This window comes from Equus asinus, chromosome 6 (assembly GCF_041296235.1).
Source record: "Equus asinus isolate D_3611 breed Donkey chromosome 6, EquAss-T2T_v2, whole genome shotgun sequence".
Taxonomy (NCBI): Eukaryota; Metazoa; Chordata; class Mammalia; order Perissodactyla; family Equidae; genus Equus; species Equus asinus.
Genome location: NC_091795.1, coordinates 56,345,911 through 56,364,826, shown reverse-complemented (window position 1 = coordinate 56,364,826; position 18,916 = coordinate 56,345,911). Strand labels below are relative to the sequence as shown.

Here is an 18,916-nt window from a genome sequence, read left to right as displayed (position 1 = left end):
CAATCAAAAAGCTATCTAAATTGCAAAGCTCATTCATAGAAATATATTACCGGTCACACAAAAAAACTGAATCAAAGATTAAAAAGCAGATATACCCTTGTCCTTCCAATTTTTCTTCTGACCGTCCATCTCTCGTCACGATCTGCCCTCCAGATGCAGTTATCAATTATGCATACCCACAGAAAAGCTGTAACCGCAAAAATCTACCCCCTGAGACTTGAAACATCCGTTCCCTCAACCAGAGCCTGCAGTCTCCTCTGCTGCACAACTGCAGCAGGACTGAAGTCACCTGACGTCTTCTGGGTGTGGAGCAGCCTGACGCAGTGCAATCTGTAACTAGGCTACTAAAACTCAGGCACTACCGCCTTCCTTCCAACTGTTTATTGTTCTCCTCTTTTGCTTGTTGGTCATACCAATTGGAGCTCCTTCTGCAGGGGGAGGGGCAGGTGAAGGGAAACAGGGTTGTTCTTTTGGCAGAAATAACCACCGAATATATTTGAAATGCGCTTAGAGCCATGCGCAGGTTTTGGTTTAGTTTTGTTTTTTTGACAGAAGAGTGAATTATGCTGTTGGTTTTCAGTTTCATTTAAAACTCTAAAATCAATGGTTATCTGTTAAGATAAAAATGAACTGATCCAAAGAAAGTAATAGCTTAAATTTCAAGCCTGGGAAATGCTGAGTCTCTTCTTATTTTCTCCTAAGTTTATTAAGGCTTAAAGCATTCAGCATTTTGCACCCTTATGAAGATATGAGCAATCACAAAGTCAAATTATTGTTTACTGAATATATGCTACTTCAAAAGAAAAAGTTTTTATTTAATTTCAGCAATCTTATCTTTCTCGTGTGAAGTTATTTTTTCTTCTTTTACAATTATGGAAATTCAGAGTCTTACAGATACACACTTATTCTTAATCATCACCTGCTCCAACTCAATCTTTCAATAAATATCTATTAGACACCACTGCAGGTACTATTAATAGACTCTTAGCTTAAGGAAAAATATTCATGTGCTAATTATATCATTTGCCTTGGGGAAAATGAAATAAGACCAAACTAAAATTTTACTAATAAATACAAAAACAAATCTATGTACAAAATTTCTGAAATTTGTTCAACTTTATAAAACTGGCATCCATTCCAGTACAGATTATTACATTTTTACTAATGTTCCACAACTGGTTTAACTGATGCTACTATTTGACTAAGCAGAAAAGGCAATATATAATGACAATCAGCTAAAATATTTTTAAACGCATGACATAATAAAGTACTATAAAATATATAGGCCATGTAGAAAAGTACATACTTCTGAAAACCATATAGCTACACTGAAATAGGTCTAATATTTTCTGGAACTTGCTAAAACAGTATGAGCTACAAAACTCTGAAAAATCCTTAATATCAGAAGTGGCCTGAATGTCAATGACTCTGTTCCTTCCCTATCTGCCTAACTCCAAACATAAGTAAAGCAAAGCAATGTTTAAAGAGAGTCTAGTATTCTCAGCTCAAGAATATTTAACTTTAAATTTTAATTCACTGGACCCTTGCATAACGTGATATTTGAGAACCCTGTCACCAAGTCATATCATGGCCGAAAATGTCTGGCCTCTTCACACAATAGTTTGAAATCTCAAACTATTAAGTACAAAATATTTCCAAAATAGTATTTTCAAATAATAAATCCCTTAAAACTAAAGGCCAATAAATATTTTAGCATTAGAATAAAGCACTCAAAACAGTTCCCAAACACTGTTTTCAAATCAGAGATTACTACGTTAATAAGAGAAAAAAAGATTTCTTGAGACAAAGGGTATTTACCATTTACACCATTCACACCTTCTAGTACTTGACTTGGTTCAACAATTTTAAAAGATAGCCTGAGAGAGCAAGAATGTGTAATATGTAAGCTGTAAGTCAGCCCTGGCCAGCTCTCTCAAGATATTCCTCCTTTTCCATTTATTTTCTTCCTCTACTTCTGAACCCCAGAAAAACTCAAGTTTTTGTTTTGCTTTATTTTCTTCACACTGTTTAGAGATCACGAGAAAGAGGCAGTCATTTGGATTGAAAGTGCTACTCTCTAACTTGGGGGTTGCTTGCATACAATAAATATTTCTACTTTCTGGCAATGGAGAACAGGATTTTTTCTAAATAAAAAATAATTATAGCTACACAGTCATTTTAAACTTATTTCAAAATTTATTCTGAGCATTAGAAAAGTATGACACTAAACATATGTCTCAATATTGAAAGGTATTAAATAATACTGTTTAATACCATATGCTGTAATATAATGCCCTCTATGGACTAAATTATAGCACTTCAACATTAACTACTGAATTGAACCTTAAGACATGGAGAAAGACTTTAGTCTAGAAAATGAATGACAATACAGGTTAAAATAGCAAAAAATAAATGAGCATTTTAAAGTCTATAAACAGTTTCATGTAAGCTGCTAAAAATGAATATTAAAATCCATAGAGAAAGAAACTGAAAGTGATATTATTCAATGAGAACTAAATAAATGCTGACTTCCTGCATTAAAATCGAAAACAAATACACAGATATTCCAAAAGATCCAAAGCACTTTTAAATTTGGAGTTAAAAAATTAATAGTCATTAGGCTCTGAACAGATCTTTTAACTTTTAAGTTTTCATTAAAGTACACAAGTTTGGGGGAATCTTTAAGGTCATTTTAATAGCATGATTCAAGCATTTGTTTGAAAAGTCATTTGTTAGGGTAAGCAAAAATCCACAACTCACTAAACTTCTCAGCCCAAGTGAATTTATTTCATAAGTCAATTATAAAACATTCCATAGATCTCGTTTTCTATCTACAACACTAGATGGCACTAACACCCTCAGTACAGTTCAATGTCCAACCCACGGTATGCAACTTGGCAAAAACTGTGTTCTCAGTTTTCTGGCTCTTCCTTAGGATTGTTGCCCCATACTAGGGAACTAGATTGGAATATCACGGCAATAGGAAAACAACTCCACCACCAAAAAGGCACAAGGGATAAAATGATCTCTGACCAGAATTCAGAATCAATTTTAACTATATCAGAAATGTAAAAATGAAAGTATAAATAAGTAAATAAATAAGAAGTTATAGATTTTCCTATGTGAAAATCGAAAATGTCCACTAAAATATAAAGTAAAATAAAAATTACTGGGAAAACTACCAGGACAAGAGTTTGCAGCCTTTGTATATAAAGAACTCTCATAAAATCAGAAAGAGAGGAACGTCTAAATTTAAAAATGGGCAAAGGGTATGAACAGGCAATTCACAAAAGAAATACAAATAGCCAAAAAATATATGGCACATGTTCACCTTCACTAATAATCAAAGATCAAAAGAGCAAGACAGCACTTTAACCTATCAAACTGGTAAAAGTTTTTTAAACAAAAAAGACCAAGTACGGAATGTCTGGAAGGATACATAAGAAATAAGTCATAGTAGGCAACTCTAGAAAGGAGCACCAGGCAGCTAGTTAAGACAGGAAGAAGACTTACTGTCATTGTACTTTTTGAATTTTGTACAATGTGGAAGTATTATCTATCCAAAAAAATAAATAATATCAATTGTTGGTGACAATAGAGAAATGAGTGTTTTCTCACTGTTAGAAGAGTAAAAATTAGTACAGCTTTTCTGATAGCCAATTTCTGTCAAAACTCTTAAAAATGCTCATATCCATTTACCTAGGGTTTTATTTCTAGTAATTTATGGAAAATAATAATTCAGAGATATGTAAACCATGTTTCAATCTAAAGAGGTTAATAACAGCATTATTTATAAATAAAAACGTTGGAAACAATCTAAGGGTCCAACTATAGCAAATTGACTGGCTCAGTTATAATACATCCAATACCAAGGACACTCAAGCATTAAAAAATCATGCAGCAGAAAAATAAAGACAGGGAAATGTTGGCATTATATAAGATACTGCTAAACTTTTTTAAAAAGCTATAAACGTTATGTAAAATATGATCCTAATTTGGTAAAATCATTTATTGTTCACTGCATTCATAAGGTATCCATATGCACAGAAAATAGACTAGAAGAATATATTCTAAAATACTAACAATGATTATGTCTGGCCAATATGATTACAAATGTTTTTCATGTCAATGCTTTTCTCTGTTTCTCAAGTTCGTGCAATGAGCATATATTCCTTCAGATTGCTCCATGTACTGTTGCCTGATTTCGCTGCTGGTTAGCAGGTCCTTGAAATTCTGATTACTAAAATTACTGAAGCTCAAACAGATTAAAACATTTGTCCAAGGTCACACAGCTAATCAGTGATAAAGCCAGGATTAGAACTCAGGTCTGTAATATTCCCAAAACGAAGTATTTCAACCACACTATATTTAGCAATATCTATCTTTTATGCTACATATTTCATATTTATTTTCAATCTGTATTGAGCCCATAGCAAGCACTAAAAAAATTCTAATTTGATGATATCACATTTAAGTAAATATAATTGATTCTTTTACTAACAGCCCATTTCTAATTTAGCTACATGGTACATTTACTAATAGCCTTCCAGTTAAAGGTATTTCTACGCAATTTGTTAGATTAAACATTTTAATTTTTCAGGGTACTTAAATATCTTACTTTCATCAAATTAACTGCTCCCTGTCATAATCAAAGTCCAACTAATAATTATCCAAAAGTGTCCTAAATATGCTCTCTAAAAATATATTTTAACCAAAAAACTAAACCTTAATATCTACAATGGTTTAGTGGGAAAGCTCAAAGGCTATACAGTAAAATTTTTAAATTAATGTAAGAAAAATGTTTTAAGTCATAAACACCATCAGAAAAAAGCTCTTATTCATGAACACATTTAAGAAATATATAAAATTTGATAAGGATAACTTTTAACTCTTTACCTAGATAAATAGGCCCTTTTTAAGTGAGTTCTTTATTTTGGCAATACTACTTGGTTAATCCTGGATATCACATAATTTAAGTATAACGAATAAATAATCAACTTGTGCTTGGTTTACACTTCACTCACCAATAGTTCCAACAGGTCAGCAAAACACAATCTATATTTTGATTATGAACTGAAAATATTCTGTGCATTAATCGCAAACCAAGTGACAAGCACATATTAAGCAATCACTAATTAAGTCAAGATCTCAGTAGTTTAGATGGGAGACATTAGCACCTTTCTTCACCAATAACCTACCAACAACATAGATAGCAGCTGTCCACCAAAATAGGGTTATTCAGTCTCCACATGGAAGCAAGAGAATTTTACTCTTGTCCTGACATTCCTATATATGGAAGACTAGGAGAGAAAATGTACATGGTAGCCAACTTTCTTGACTTTTTAAAAATGTCTTGTATTGGTTAATGCCCACCAACACAACGGGTATGTAATAAAAGCAGCAGCACATTGGCTGTCTGCTAAATCTACGACAACAGCTGCTCACTCCAAAATGGGGAATCAACTGCAAAGGGGACAAAACCTAGGTTGGAATTCCAGCTCTTCACCTATTGGAAAAAAGATCTTCCTTGTGAAATCAGATAAGAACTAATATAAATAAGAGAGTTAGCCCAATGTCTGGAACACATTAGAATCTCCAATGTATTATGCTTACTACATAGTTACTTAACATCCCTAGACTAAGGTTTTGGCATCCATAAAATGGTTCCCTTTTTTAGATTATGACAAAGACTAAATAAGATAAATATGTGAAAGTGCTTGATGCTTAGAAGATTGCCCATAAATGGCAGTCTCCCCTTTCCAGGAAAAACGAGGAGAATTCAGTTTGTTTTCTCAGCCTTTCAAAATTCTCAGTTTAAAAACCTCCTAAATAGAGAGAAAGAAAACCTAAAACTGAAAATAAACTGAAACAAATTAATCTAACTGTATTTCAAATGAATACTATAACCACACTGAAGGTGGGGAAAGGGAGAAGAGGGGGAAAAAAAACTAATCCAAGTAACTTGTATTCTACCACATACATTCAATCTTGGGTAGAGTTCGGGGAGGTAAATTTGCAAAATAATTCCGAACTCTTTTATTACGTTTATTATAATAATATTAAAAGTATCCTAAAATTCTTTTAGATTAAAAGGTTAAACAAATGAGTAAATATATTGGTGATGTTAGGAGCCTAGGTTCTCACTATTGAAGGAATATACAAATATGAAACAAGGGAAGAAAGAAATAATCCTCTGGGAATGGATTGGAATTGGAGGTATCTGTGTGAACTCATGATTTCATAAGTATATGTATGTGCTTATGTTTATTTCTATGCATGTATGTAAGTATTTCCTAGCTCTGTCTGCTCAAAGAGCTAAAATGGAAAGACTCCACACTAGTAAGAAGCACAGCTAGCATCCAGCTGCCAATCTTTAATACTATTCCCCAGTAAAAGGAATCAGGGATCCTTGGAGAAACGGCTGATTCCAGAGCTAGGGCAGAGTTAGGCATAAGGTAAGTATACAACATTTTGTTAAGCTTGAAAATAAGAAGTGCCTTCCTCTCCATCCAAAAAAAGGATAGTTGCACATCCTTGAGCCAACCTTAAGGGGAGCACTCCAAATCTGGGACAATTTACAACCCCAACAATTAAGTACAGTAATGAATTATAAACCATTGAGGGGAAAACAGAAATTCACAGATCCATACTGACAATTAATTAATTCATGGAAAAAGATGGCTCTTGCTAATAGTAGAATGCCAAAGGTTGATTGATAAATGCAGAGGGAATGTTGGAATTGAAAAATTATCACTTTGCAACCTTAATAGTAAAGACTGAATCAAGCAAGAATCATCAACAGATACTAAATCGAGGGAGTGAAGATTGACGGGGAGCAGAATATTTGCATGGTCTTGAAGTGTCACTCTTCATACTGCTTATTAGTTGTAAGGGAGAAAGAAAGACAGTAATTTTACAATAAGGGAATCAGGGACCACCTTGACCAGATGATCAAAATTAACCTCATCAATGAGGGACTGATGGATAGTGGGTACTTCCATATATGATACCATGAGAGGGGCAATACACATCATCTTCATTTTGGCCATGAACCCATAACCTCAATCTAATCACTAACAAACATCAGACAAATGCAAAATGAGGAATGCTCTATTAAAAAGGCAGGAGGGGGACGCAAGGAGGGACCCTGAGGCCTAGTGGTTAAGTTAGGTGTGCTCCACTTCAGTGGCCCAGATTCGGTTCCTGGGCATGGACCTAGACCACTCAGTGGCCATGCTGTGGCAGCGGCTCACATACAAAATAGAGGAAGACTGGGAACAAGACATTAGCTCAGGGCGAATCTTTCTCAGCAAAAAGAGGAAGAGTGGCAACAGGTGTTAGCTCAGGGTCAATTTTTCTCAGCAAAAGAAAAAAAAAGGAGAAGGGGAAGGGCCTGTGTTCTTCAAAAATGTTAACGTCATAAGAGATAAAGACTGGAAATGTTCCAGATTAAAGGAGCCAAAAGCAACATGACAACTAAATGCAAAACTTAGCACTAGACTGGATCTTGTAGTAGAGGACACTATAAAGGACATTATTAGATCAATGAGCATGACTGGAATACAGATGGTAAATTAGGAAAAAAAAACAGTGTATCAATGTAAATGTATGAAGTTAACAGCTCTACTGAGGTTAAATAAGAGTATCTCTTTTTGAAATATTTAGGGATAAAACAGAATGTATATAACTTATTCTCAAATGATTCAGGAAAAACAAGGATGTATTTATGTATTCATATCTAGTTATCTATAGAGGAGAGATCACATATGATAAAGCAAATGGGGAAAATGTTAACAGGTAAATTTAGACAAAGAGAGTAAGATAGTCTTTGTACTATTTTTATTTTTGCAATTGTTTTTAAGTTTGAAGTTATTTCCAAATTAAAGTTAATTTTAAAACAGCAATTATCTTTAAAAAAGTAACAAACTCTCCTAAATGATACCACTGGTTTTTTTTTTCATTCTGCTTAATTCCAGTCATAGAAAATTTAGCATCTAATGTATCATAAACCCTCCTTTAGCATAGATTGGTTTTCCGTTTAGTTCTGAATAAATCTAAATGTTTCTTTTCACTAAGTCACCCATGGCCAGTCTGCAAATTCATCTATGTTTCTAGAGTAGTTTTCTACGTACTGACTATAATATCCACACATCTACACCTGCCTCAAATATACCAAAACAGGATCTGGAAAACTTTTACCATATTTATATAAATGAACAGGTCTCTGTGTTTACTTACATTGGCTTTCTGTAACTTTCACAGAATCATCTCTTCTGTGAAGCCATTCCTAATATTCTAAGGCAGAGCTAGCCTCTCTGCACCCTTAGCATGTGTTGGTGGACTTCCACTTTTAATCAACATATACTTATATCCCTGAACAGTCACTCCTATACCAAACTGAGACTTCTGTGCATCATCTGAGAAAAACAATTCAATTGTCATGTGGTAGCACTGCCTATCAGTTAACTATTCTTCTCAGAAGTTTCATTATCTTGGTCTATATATATGCAATATTAGAATATTTTATCTTATACCTTTGTTATTTTATTTTTAAAATAAGTGTAAAGTAAAAAGTTAAAGTGTCAATAATAATAATAATATTTTAAGCAAAAGTAGAAACCATCAGGGTACCAAAAGAATAAATCTTCAGCCACAGATTTTTTAAAAAGTAAATAAAGAACATATATGAAATGCTGAGCCTAGATCATTAAAAACTGCTTCTAAACAATGAAGTATAGTGAAAGAGAAAACAGAATGAATGTTCATAATTATGAACTGAGAAAAAAATCAGTATTTACATTTCATTATTAAGAATACAATTCAATACAATTCCTTTATCAAGGGAGGAGGAGGAGACTAGTATTCATTTTTTTTATGAAAAATTTCATCCAAAAATATCAATAAGGCATCAAAGTCTGCATCATAATGTCTTGCTCATCTCCCTTACAAAATCAGTCTTTCTTCCCAAAATTAAAACTGAATTCTGCCTACAAATGTCACTTAAAAAAAAGAACAAATCGTAGATAAATTACCTGAGGAAATTAGTGTTGCTTTTTTTTAATACTTGTCAATGCTTAAATGTATATTCAGTAATAAGACCCCGAAAATTTTTTAAATCACCGAAGTATATCATAATGAGAAATGGTATAAACGTTTAGCCATCTGAGAACAGAGCCTCCCCTGTGTTATATCACACCAGTCTCTTGTTGCACTTTGGTACATTTGACTTCAATACACTTAACCCACACTTTGAGGAAGAAAGGGAAGTGCCTGCACCCTTATAATATATAATACAATGTTTAGCTATGTCCTTATCAGTCTGTCTCCACGAGCTGACTGAAAGTTGCATGAAGGCAAGACTTAAGCCTTAGTCTTCATCTTTTTCCCCCCAAAAATCTAGTACAGTGCTTGGTATAAAGTACACTAAAGTAACTACCCACCTGCTAATAACAGATGCCTGTTAGAATTAAGTCAAAGAAACCATCAAGTCGCAAGGACCTAATCTAATCCCTTTCCTTTTATAGAAAAGGAAACTAACCTCTAAACAGATAAGGTAGTTGTCAGTGGTACAGTCAAGACTAGAACTCATGTCACCCATATTGTTCTTATTATACCACACTGGGTTTCCTTTCCATGACTTTTGTAGAATACATACATTGGGTGTATCCAAATAATTTTCTACTTGCTGATTAGCTGCTATGATAATTAATATCAAAACAAAAAAAAGGTTGAGTAAAAGAAGCATGAGTAACAATTTTCTCAGAGAAGAGGCATTAATAACTATTCTCCAAAAAGAATGCTCAACCATTGCTTATACTTTCTTCTTCAACCATTCCAACTTAGCCTTCAAAGGCACTGCCCTCTTTTCTTCCCTTAATTCTAAACTGGTAAAGACAAGCCAAGATCCCCAGGTTTAGTGAAATCAAGCCAAGAAACAGCTGACTCCTGAAATACTGAAATATCTAAGTGCCCTCAACTACTAGAGAACTGCCAGCATTAAGTTTTGGGAGGGAGTGTTGGGGTAGAGGGAGCAGGACTTCACAGGCTGTTACAACCACTGCTCACATCCCTGCTTATCCTTGGTCTTCACTCACATTATCATCACTATGCTGCTCTGGGCTTCTCAGACTCTTTCTACCATTCTCTCCCAAACCATTTTACTCTGCTGTTTGAAATCCCCATTCTACTGTGAACCATCTTCCCTAATCTTCAACTTCTTTAGTGAACATTCCTGCCATCATCTCCCTTCACTAAACTTGGCTCTTCCTTGAGGATACTGCTTTTCCTGTGGAACTCTCTAAATGGAAGCTGTTTATTCTCCTGTACTGTACATACCTGAGGGAAAGGGGGGGAGGTCAGTATCTTCACCAATGCTGCTTCCAGTCTACTATTTCAGAGGCCTTGGGCAAAAGTCTTGAGCTATTCAGCTATGTCATCCTCTGTCTTTCCTTACTGCTTCCACCTACCAACCTGCTAGTTGCCTCATAGCCCTTTACCAAAGTCTCTTGTCCCTAGCTCCTAATCTTCCTCTCTACCCCAAGTCCAGCCATCATCCTGAGTGTCACATGGAAGAGCAATCCAACATCTTGGCCTTATGGTTTATTTGACCTCACCTCTAGCAACCTTCGCTCCATTCAACTTTAGCCCTTGCCTCCATGGCCAAACCCTAGCCATTAAAATCAACCTGGAATTCTAAATTCAATATCTAACAAACACACACAATCCTACTTTGACCACAACCTTCTATCATTCTGGTGTTCCTATTTTTATTCCTGCTACTCTCACTTCTTAGATCTAATTTGAACCTCAAGTTCTTTGAGCTTCCACTCGCCTATCTATCAACTCCCTCTCCTCTTTACATTCCTCAACTTAGATGCCACAGTCCATCACTTCAAACTACTCTCTTGCTTGTATCCTCAACTCCTTTGACTTATTGTCTTTCCACTGGGCCCATCTAGCAAAACACAAGCTTGAATCAATACAAGCATTTGCGTTCTCTGAACCCATACTCAGGCTGTTGGGCACACTTAAAGAAAAGCCACCCTACCACACAGACCACCCTTGAACTTTGACTGGGCTCTTAATGCAATACCTTTGTTTCCCGAGGCACAAGCTATTTCAGACCTGTTCTACTTACGCATGTTCCAGGTCATTCTCAGCAAATCACCTAACATACTGCTTTAAAAAATAAACTATCAAACAAGTCCCTCAACTTCTGGCCACAAAACCCTGGCAGTATCAACACCCATACTTTCTCTTCCATTCACTATAATCAAAGTCCGTCAAAATCCTTCCTCATGTATAACCTAATTCCTCCACCTGAATTCTGGACCTCATCCCATCCCCTCCTGACTCTCTACTAGCACCTTTAATTAGGCTTCCACTCCCATCTTTAAAAGAGAAAAAAAGCTCTTCCTCAACTCCACCCTCTCCCTTGTGCTTGCTAACACTTTCTCCAGGTACTTAATCTTCTTTAAAAATGTCAACATTTAGCATCCATTTGCTCAACTTCCATTCACTCCTCAACCCTAGCCCTGCCTACTCACACCACCTGCGACCGTCATGCCAACACCTTCCCTCCTTTTTGACAAAATCTCAATCTTTATCTTAACTGAGTTCTCTAGTTTTGGAAAATATTGACCAATTCTTTCACCTTTAAATTGTCCTCTTCTCTCGGCTCTTCCTACTTGGTTTCTGTGGGTTAAATTACTATCCCTGAGCCCAAGGCAAATATACACATACAGCTAATGTCTCTCTCAAGAACTTCATAATATCTACACTTCCTAGATGTCTCACAGGTCCCTTAATACCAACATATCCAAAACTAAATTTTTTATCTTCTCCCCTTAAACCCACTTTATTCTCTCATGTTCCCTAACTCAGTTTCTCATACTGCTATCCATGTATTTGCACATAGCAGGAACTCAGGGTTCCCAGAGTCACCTTTGACTCCTCCCCTTATCCTTCATGTCCATATCCAGTCAAACACCTAGTCCTATGTCTCCATGCTCACCCCAATGCTTTAATGTTCATAATCTCCTTTGTTTTAGATTATAGAAACAATCTCTAAACCAGTCTCTCTGCCACTAGTGCTACCCACCTCCAATACATAAGTATACTCAGTAATATACACAGTAATCATTACACATTTTTATAGAAAACACAGCTAAACTAGAATGCTAAATAAAAAAGACATGTGCAAATCACTTTACACAAATCAGATATGTGGGAAATGTAGAGTCAAAAGAAAAAAATGAGAATCAGTACTTTTCAGAAGAATTCATAATAGCACCCCTCAATTTATATTTTTCAACAAAAGTAAATTGAGTCTGTTACTCAATATGTGTAACTTTACCTATTACTGGAAAACACCGCATTATACTGAAATAGAAACATGTTACAGAAAATGTTCTTTTGTTAAAAATTTAAAATGAAGTAATTCCTGGGAAAACAAAAGTAAAATACATCTGAAAATATTTTGTTCTAATACCTCTTGCTCTTCATGCTATCAGGAAACACTGAAGCACAAGGAAAAAAATAGACATTGAAGCCAATTCTAATAAAACAATTTTTCTAGTTCCCTGATGCAATATAAAAATGACCAGCGCACAAGAGCAAGGGTGAGTGATGAGTGCAAGAGGAGTAGAAAAAGCACTAAAACTTTAAACTGAAACAACAGAAAAGAATTCTTACCAATGTGATATATTAGACCCTATAAATGTAACATACTATACAAAAGGTAGTGAAATGTTCCATGGTTAGTCAGAAGGTAGCAAGAAAGCACAAAATAACATATGGACTGATTACCTGAAGTTTTACTCAGCTCTGCTGAAAATAAAGCAGATGGTGATCTGTTCTCTTTTTCTGAATCAGAAGGAGGTTTTTTCTCAGCTTCTTTCACAAGAACTTGGGGTTTAACTATACTGCCTATCTCTGTTTGAGCGGCCAAAGCAGAAACCTCTGGAGGCAGTAAGGGCACCTTTGAAATATCAGACCTATCTTTGGAAAATTCATCTGGGATATGGACTTTATCTTCACCTTTAGGTTGCACATTCTTCAAAGAAAGGTCATGGGGCAATTCTGAGCAAGGCAATGACCCAGCTCCATCCTGGACACTGGCAATTTCACTTTTGTGGGATACTTCTAGCTCAGTGTATTCCCTGTCTAACTTAGGAAAAGAATCAGTTTTAGAACTGACAAATGTAGGGAACTCATCTATAATCTCAATTGGAGATGAATCTGAAAATGTTTCACTCTCTATTTTTGCTTCCTTAGCAATAAATAGGCCATCATTTGAATAAACTGCAGTATTGAGCTCCTCCATCTGCAAAGGAATTTTCTCCTTTTGGGTCAATGTTGAAACTTCAGGTAACAAGGTATCTTTTGTTGTGTCTAAATCGGGCTGAAAAGATTCCAAATATGGCTTTCCCCCCTCAGATGGTGGTGAAGCACTAAGTTTTTCCTTAACTTTCTGTTCTATCATTGACTCAGATGAAGTTTCAATGAGATTTTCTTTTACAAGTATCACAGCTTCATCTTGTTTTTGTGGAACTTCAGGTATTGAATCATCACTAAATAAGTCAACTGGTTCAGAATCAGGTGAGGAATCTTCAACTAGCTCAGAATGATCAGGCACTGGCTGTGCAACCTTTGCTGCTTCTGAATAATTAGAGAAATCTGGAGTTGGTTCAGCAGAGAGCTTTGTTTCTTTAATTAAATCACATGCAATAGATATATAAGCAGCTTCTGTTTCTTGAACAGCTACATTAATACTTTCAGGCTCTTTAATTTCTTCCTTTATTCCTGATACTTTTTTTAGTGGTACATTCATGGTCTCTTCATATGGTGGGGGATTTTCAGGCTCAAGTTTCATGCTTTCATAATTAACTGAAGGAGGAGCTTCTAATGGTGATGAACTGGGCTGTACTGTAGAAGCAGAAGCACTAGGAGCTACAGAATTTAATGGTGCTTCCATAACAATGTCAGGCAAAACTGGTGAAGGAGTAGCTTCAGATTCTTCAAATGATGGGCAAAGCTGTGCTACCGGGTAGAGTGACTCCTGCATAGCTTCTGATGTTTGAACCAAGTCCATTTTCGTTTCAAAAGCAATCTTTGCGCCTGTAGCTTCACTCAATTCGCTTTCACATGCTTCCTGTACTAAATCTGGGGTTAGACCTTCAGGCATGGTTGCCACTACTTCCTCTGTCACCTTTGATAAATTATCTGTTGTGACATAATCTGTCTCAGAATCCGGTGTTGCTACAAGGAAGGGGTTTGATGTTTTGGTGCTAATATTCTTTTCTGTCACAATTTGGGCCTTTTTTTCTTCTATTTTTTTTTCATCTGTCTTATTTTCTGAAGTATGATCTTCCAACAAAGGAAAAATGTTTGTTGAAATGTTTTCAGTTGCTGCTGGGTTAAAGGGAGCACATGTGATGTATGCTCCTGAACTATCTTTAACAGCTTCTGGTGTACTGGGAAAAGAAGCATCCTCATTACTGCTTTCACTATCTTTTTCACGGTTTGTTTGCTCAAGACTATCTGCCAAACATCTCTTATCCACTTTACTTTCCAACTTGCTCTCTATATTACCTCCAGCAGCCAACACATCACTATCTTGCTTATAAGTATCTTTTACTTCCCACACTCGGTCAAATGGTTTGAAGTCTGCGTATTCCTCCCTCATAGGAGCTCCTGCTGCAACTCCCTTTTCATTAAAACTGTCCTTGGTTTTTTCTGGAGATATAATTTTGTCCTCTTCTGTAACTGATTGAGTAAGGGCTATGGGTGACTCTTGTTGATTAGGAAGGATCTTATTACTAACTAAATCCTTCTCTTCATCTTTATTCTTCACAATTATTTCTTCCCCAGGGTTCGCTACTGTTATGGCAGATTCTGCTTTGGGAGAGCCACTGAATGATGATCCCATTTCTGAGTATTCCAATTCTGAAAACTCTGTTAAATCTCTGTCTACAAACGGATTTTTTGCCTTCTCTGAGAACTCTTTAGAATCTTCATTTGAAGTTTCTTGAAGTGTTCCTTTGGTGGGTAATGCTGCTGGTAAATTACCAAGGTATTCATGTTCTTTAAAAGAAGCAGCTGAGAGGGGAGACAGAGAAGGAAGAGAAGCAGCAGTTTCAAGCAGGACAGATGAGAAATCCTCTTGATCAGCAGAAACAGTGCTACCTGGCTGCTCCTTCAAGGCCATAATTTTTTCTGTGACCATGGACAGAAAGGAAAGTTAGAGAATGCCAGTGTTCTTAGGGTTATTGCAAGTTTTATGACAGATTCAAAATAGTGTTAGAAAAGACTTACTATTAACTAAAACTAAAGGTTAACAACACTTTAATAATTAACAATCAAGTAGACTTGAATCATTACTAAAAAACTAAAGTTACTGTCAATAAAACATGTGCATGGCTACAGAGGCAATTATATGCTATGCAAAGACATAAATCAAGTCTTTGAGAAAAACCTAAAGTACAATCAACTGAGAAAAGTTACTTTTTACTAGTGTTATAAGAAGAAGAAAAGATTTGAGAGAAGAGTTTGACAAGTATAGAAAAGAAAGGGCACTGCATACTTAAATGCCAGACTGGCATTCATTTACATGAAAGCCTTTGCGCTATAAGCAAGTAAACTGTATCTGGAGAGAAGGGATAGTTCATATATAAATGTAAATCCAGAGTCCAAGAACTCCTTACATATTTCCAATTATTAATCACGTTCTGCCAACTCCTCCCTTGGACATAGCATATAAAATGCAAATTCCAACTTTTTCAATAGACAAACATTCTTGGAACCATGCTAATTTTTAGTAAATTCAAACTACTCTGTACAGAGTTAATAAAACTAAAGAGTTAAAGTTAGAATACACAGAGGATAAAAGGCTAGCAGAAAGAACTTGCCTGCAGAGGAGTGTATCACAGGCTCAGATGCAGCAGGAAGAGCAAAAAGTGTCTCATCTGAAAAACAAATAGAATATAACCTCAGCAGAAATAAAGACAGAGTTGGAAGGAGACTAAAGATGAGAGAAGCAAGCAAGGGTTCAGTTTATAATGAGTTAACAAAACTTTATCTACAGAGAAAAAGCCAAGATGAAAAGGAAAAAGTAGTACCATTAGTAGCACCATTAATTCAGATTAAATTATCAGGTATATTATAAAGTTGATTAAATGATATCCATAGAACCTATCATTTTTCAAGAGGCAATAACATGGTTATGTTAAAGAAATTTCACGAACCAAAACGGCTTTAAGATACTATTCTTCTCATTCAACATACTGCATCTAAAGCTTTTACTCACATTTTAGGTAGGTAAATTATCTTGTCCTAATCAAGCCAAAAATCAAAAACATGCATTTGAATAAAATAACTGCTTTCTTTGTGGGGGGGTGAAGAAGACTGGCCCTGAGCTAACATCTGTGCCAGTCTTCCTCCATTTTGTATATGGGATGCCTCCACAGCATGGTTTGATGAGCAGTGTGTAGGCCCACACCCGGGATCCAAACCCACGAACCCCAGGCCACCGAAGCAGAGAGCATGAACTTAACCACTACACCACTGAGCTGGCCCCATAAAACAACTACTTTTGCTTACTCCTTTTTTATTGGTATATGTTCAATTCAGAAGAACACTTTCAGAGAATCATGCATTTTTTTATTCCAGGTTATTTCTCTTTAAAGAAAAAGTTTCTTACAGTCATTGTACACTATTCTGTGAAGACATTAGTCCTACCTGCCATTGTCTGAATTAACAAAGAAAATACTAATTATCATTAGGAAGATCATTATTATGATCTCTCTTGTTTTGTTTAAAATTGACATTGAGGGCTATTTGTTATTCTAAGTGCTCTACACACAAGAACTCATTTTACTCCTTGCAACCCTACTGTTACAAGTGCTATCAATATCCCCCATTTAACAGATTTTTTTTTAAAAAACAACCAAGTGACCGAGAAGTTAAGAAACTCACTCAATACACAACTAGTGAGACTCAGGCAATTCAATTCCTGAGCCCATTTTCTTAACCACTATATGCAATATTTTATGGACTGAACATTTGTGTTTTCCTCCAAATTCCTATCTTGAAGGCCTAAACTCCAATGTGATAGTATCTGGAAATGGGGCCTTTGGGAGGTAATTAGGGTTACATGCGGTCAGGAGGATGGTGCCATGGTTGGATAGGATTAGTGCCCTTATAAGAAGAGACAGCAGAGAGCTCGCTCGTGCCTGTGTAAGAACACCTCTCTCTCCCCCCCTGCCCCGCCGCAGGCGTGTGCATGCGTGCACACACACACACAAGAAGTCCTGTGAGCACACAGTGAGAATGGCAGCCACCTATATAAGCCAAGAGAAGAAGCCTCAGAAGGAAACCAACCTATCTGGCACCTTGATCTTAGACTTCCCAGCCTCCGGAACTGTGAGAAAGAAATTTCTGTTGTTTAAGCTACCCAGTCTACAGTACTTTGGTCTGGCAGCCTGAGCCAACTAACACACTATATAGTTGGTATATTAACCTTGTACAATGTCATTTTATACCTGCAGCTGGGAGATCCTAGGCTACAGATCTTCTGTGGTTCATACTAGAGAAAGCCTCTAGCAAAAGACAATTTGAAAAAGCCTGAGGGATGACAAGGTATTCCTTTACTGGAGAGGACCTGATAAATTTGGACACTTCTACCTGGAAGGACAAACTAGACAAGACTGACTGATCAACAACAACAAAAAAATCAACGTGATATGGCTATCATGGACTTGTCTTCCAACGGTATTCCCCTTGATGAATAGAAGAGTTAAATTCACAATGTCATATAAATTTTAGATAAATCCATACTGGGCATAATACCATATCTAAAGGATTCCTAGATGAGGTGGTGAGGGGAAATCCATGAAATGTGTTTAAAAGGGTCTCCTAAAACCTAGAACAATAGGTGAATGGGCCACTCATCCAAACCAGTAAGATATAATACCTGATGAGATTTTATAAAACGTACACAGGTGTGCCCTCTTTTTAAAGATGACTTGCTATGTGATCTTAGTTAAGTTACGCAATACCCCACTTGTAAAAGGAAGGAACCTGAAAATTCCTTTCAGCTAAAATAATGAATTATAATATTGTATAAAACAGATTTGGAGGTCAAAGAGCAAAACCAAATAATTACACAGCTGCTCCATCTAAATACAAAAGATAACAAATCTTAACAAAATGGTTGTCTTTTCATCTAGACAATATGGTTAAAAGCCACTAATTCAGAAGCCAGTCTACTTGGAAAGTTAACTAGAAACATGTTACTGTTAAAATTAGAGAACAAACTACATCTAAATTGTGCCAAAAATTTAAAGCATTTTAAAAAATGTATCTTTATTCCTATCTAATACCAGAATCTCTCTTATAGTAAAAACTGCATTCCTGGCACTTGGCCAACTGAGAATGTTTACAAATTGGTACTTTAAATATTCACTAAATTTCCAAAAAGGAAAAAAATCTTAATTTGGTAAAAATGAGGTTTAATCCAAAATTAACCACAAAACAAGTTTTGCATTACTAAAAGCACTTATAAAAAAATCCAGAAGAGGTCACTACCATTTGGCCTACAACAAGAAGAGAATTGCTCAAACTCCTACTGAAGCAATCCTGGATCACGGGATCAAACTGCCTTTCTTCAAATCCCAGATCCATCACTCATAACTGTGTAACCCTGAGAAAGGTATTATTTAACCTTTCTGTGCCTCATTTGTAAAATAAGGATAATAGTAGTATCTACCTGAAAATGCTGTGAAGGAGGAAGTGAGACAGAAGAAAGAAATAACTTGCCCTCAATCACAGAGCAAGGAGCCCAGAGAGCCAAGATTTAAACAGGTCTAATTCCTAAATTCATGTGCTTTATCTTCCAAGGGATGTTTATGTACAAGCA

The 18,916-nt window shown here is 35.9% G+C and overlaps 1 protein-coding gene across 5 annotated transcripts in view; it reads right to left on the bottom strand.

Annotated features, from left to right (window-relative positions):
• RTN4 (reticulon 4) overlaps positions 1-18,916 on the bottom strand; it is a 79,349-nt gene that overhangs the window by 36,223 nt on the left and 24,210 nt on the right. For 2 of the 5 annotated variants that reach the window (XM_044772444.2, XM_070512099.1), the window contains exons 2-3: positions 15,909-15,965; positions 12,808-15,216 (exon numbers count right to left, since the gene is read on the bottom strand). The exons of 1 other annotated variant lie outside the window; for it this stretch is intronic. In XM_044772444.2, the coding sequence (XP_044628379.2) occupies positions 12,808-15,216; positions 15,909-15,965 (2,466 nt within the window). Of the gene's footprint in view, positions 1-95; positions 433-12,807; positions 15,217-15,908; positions 15,966-18,916 lie in introns of those variants that run through there. 2 more of the 5 variants (XM_044772445.2, XM_044772447.2) reach the window with 2 other exon arrangements.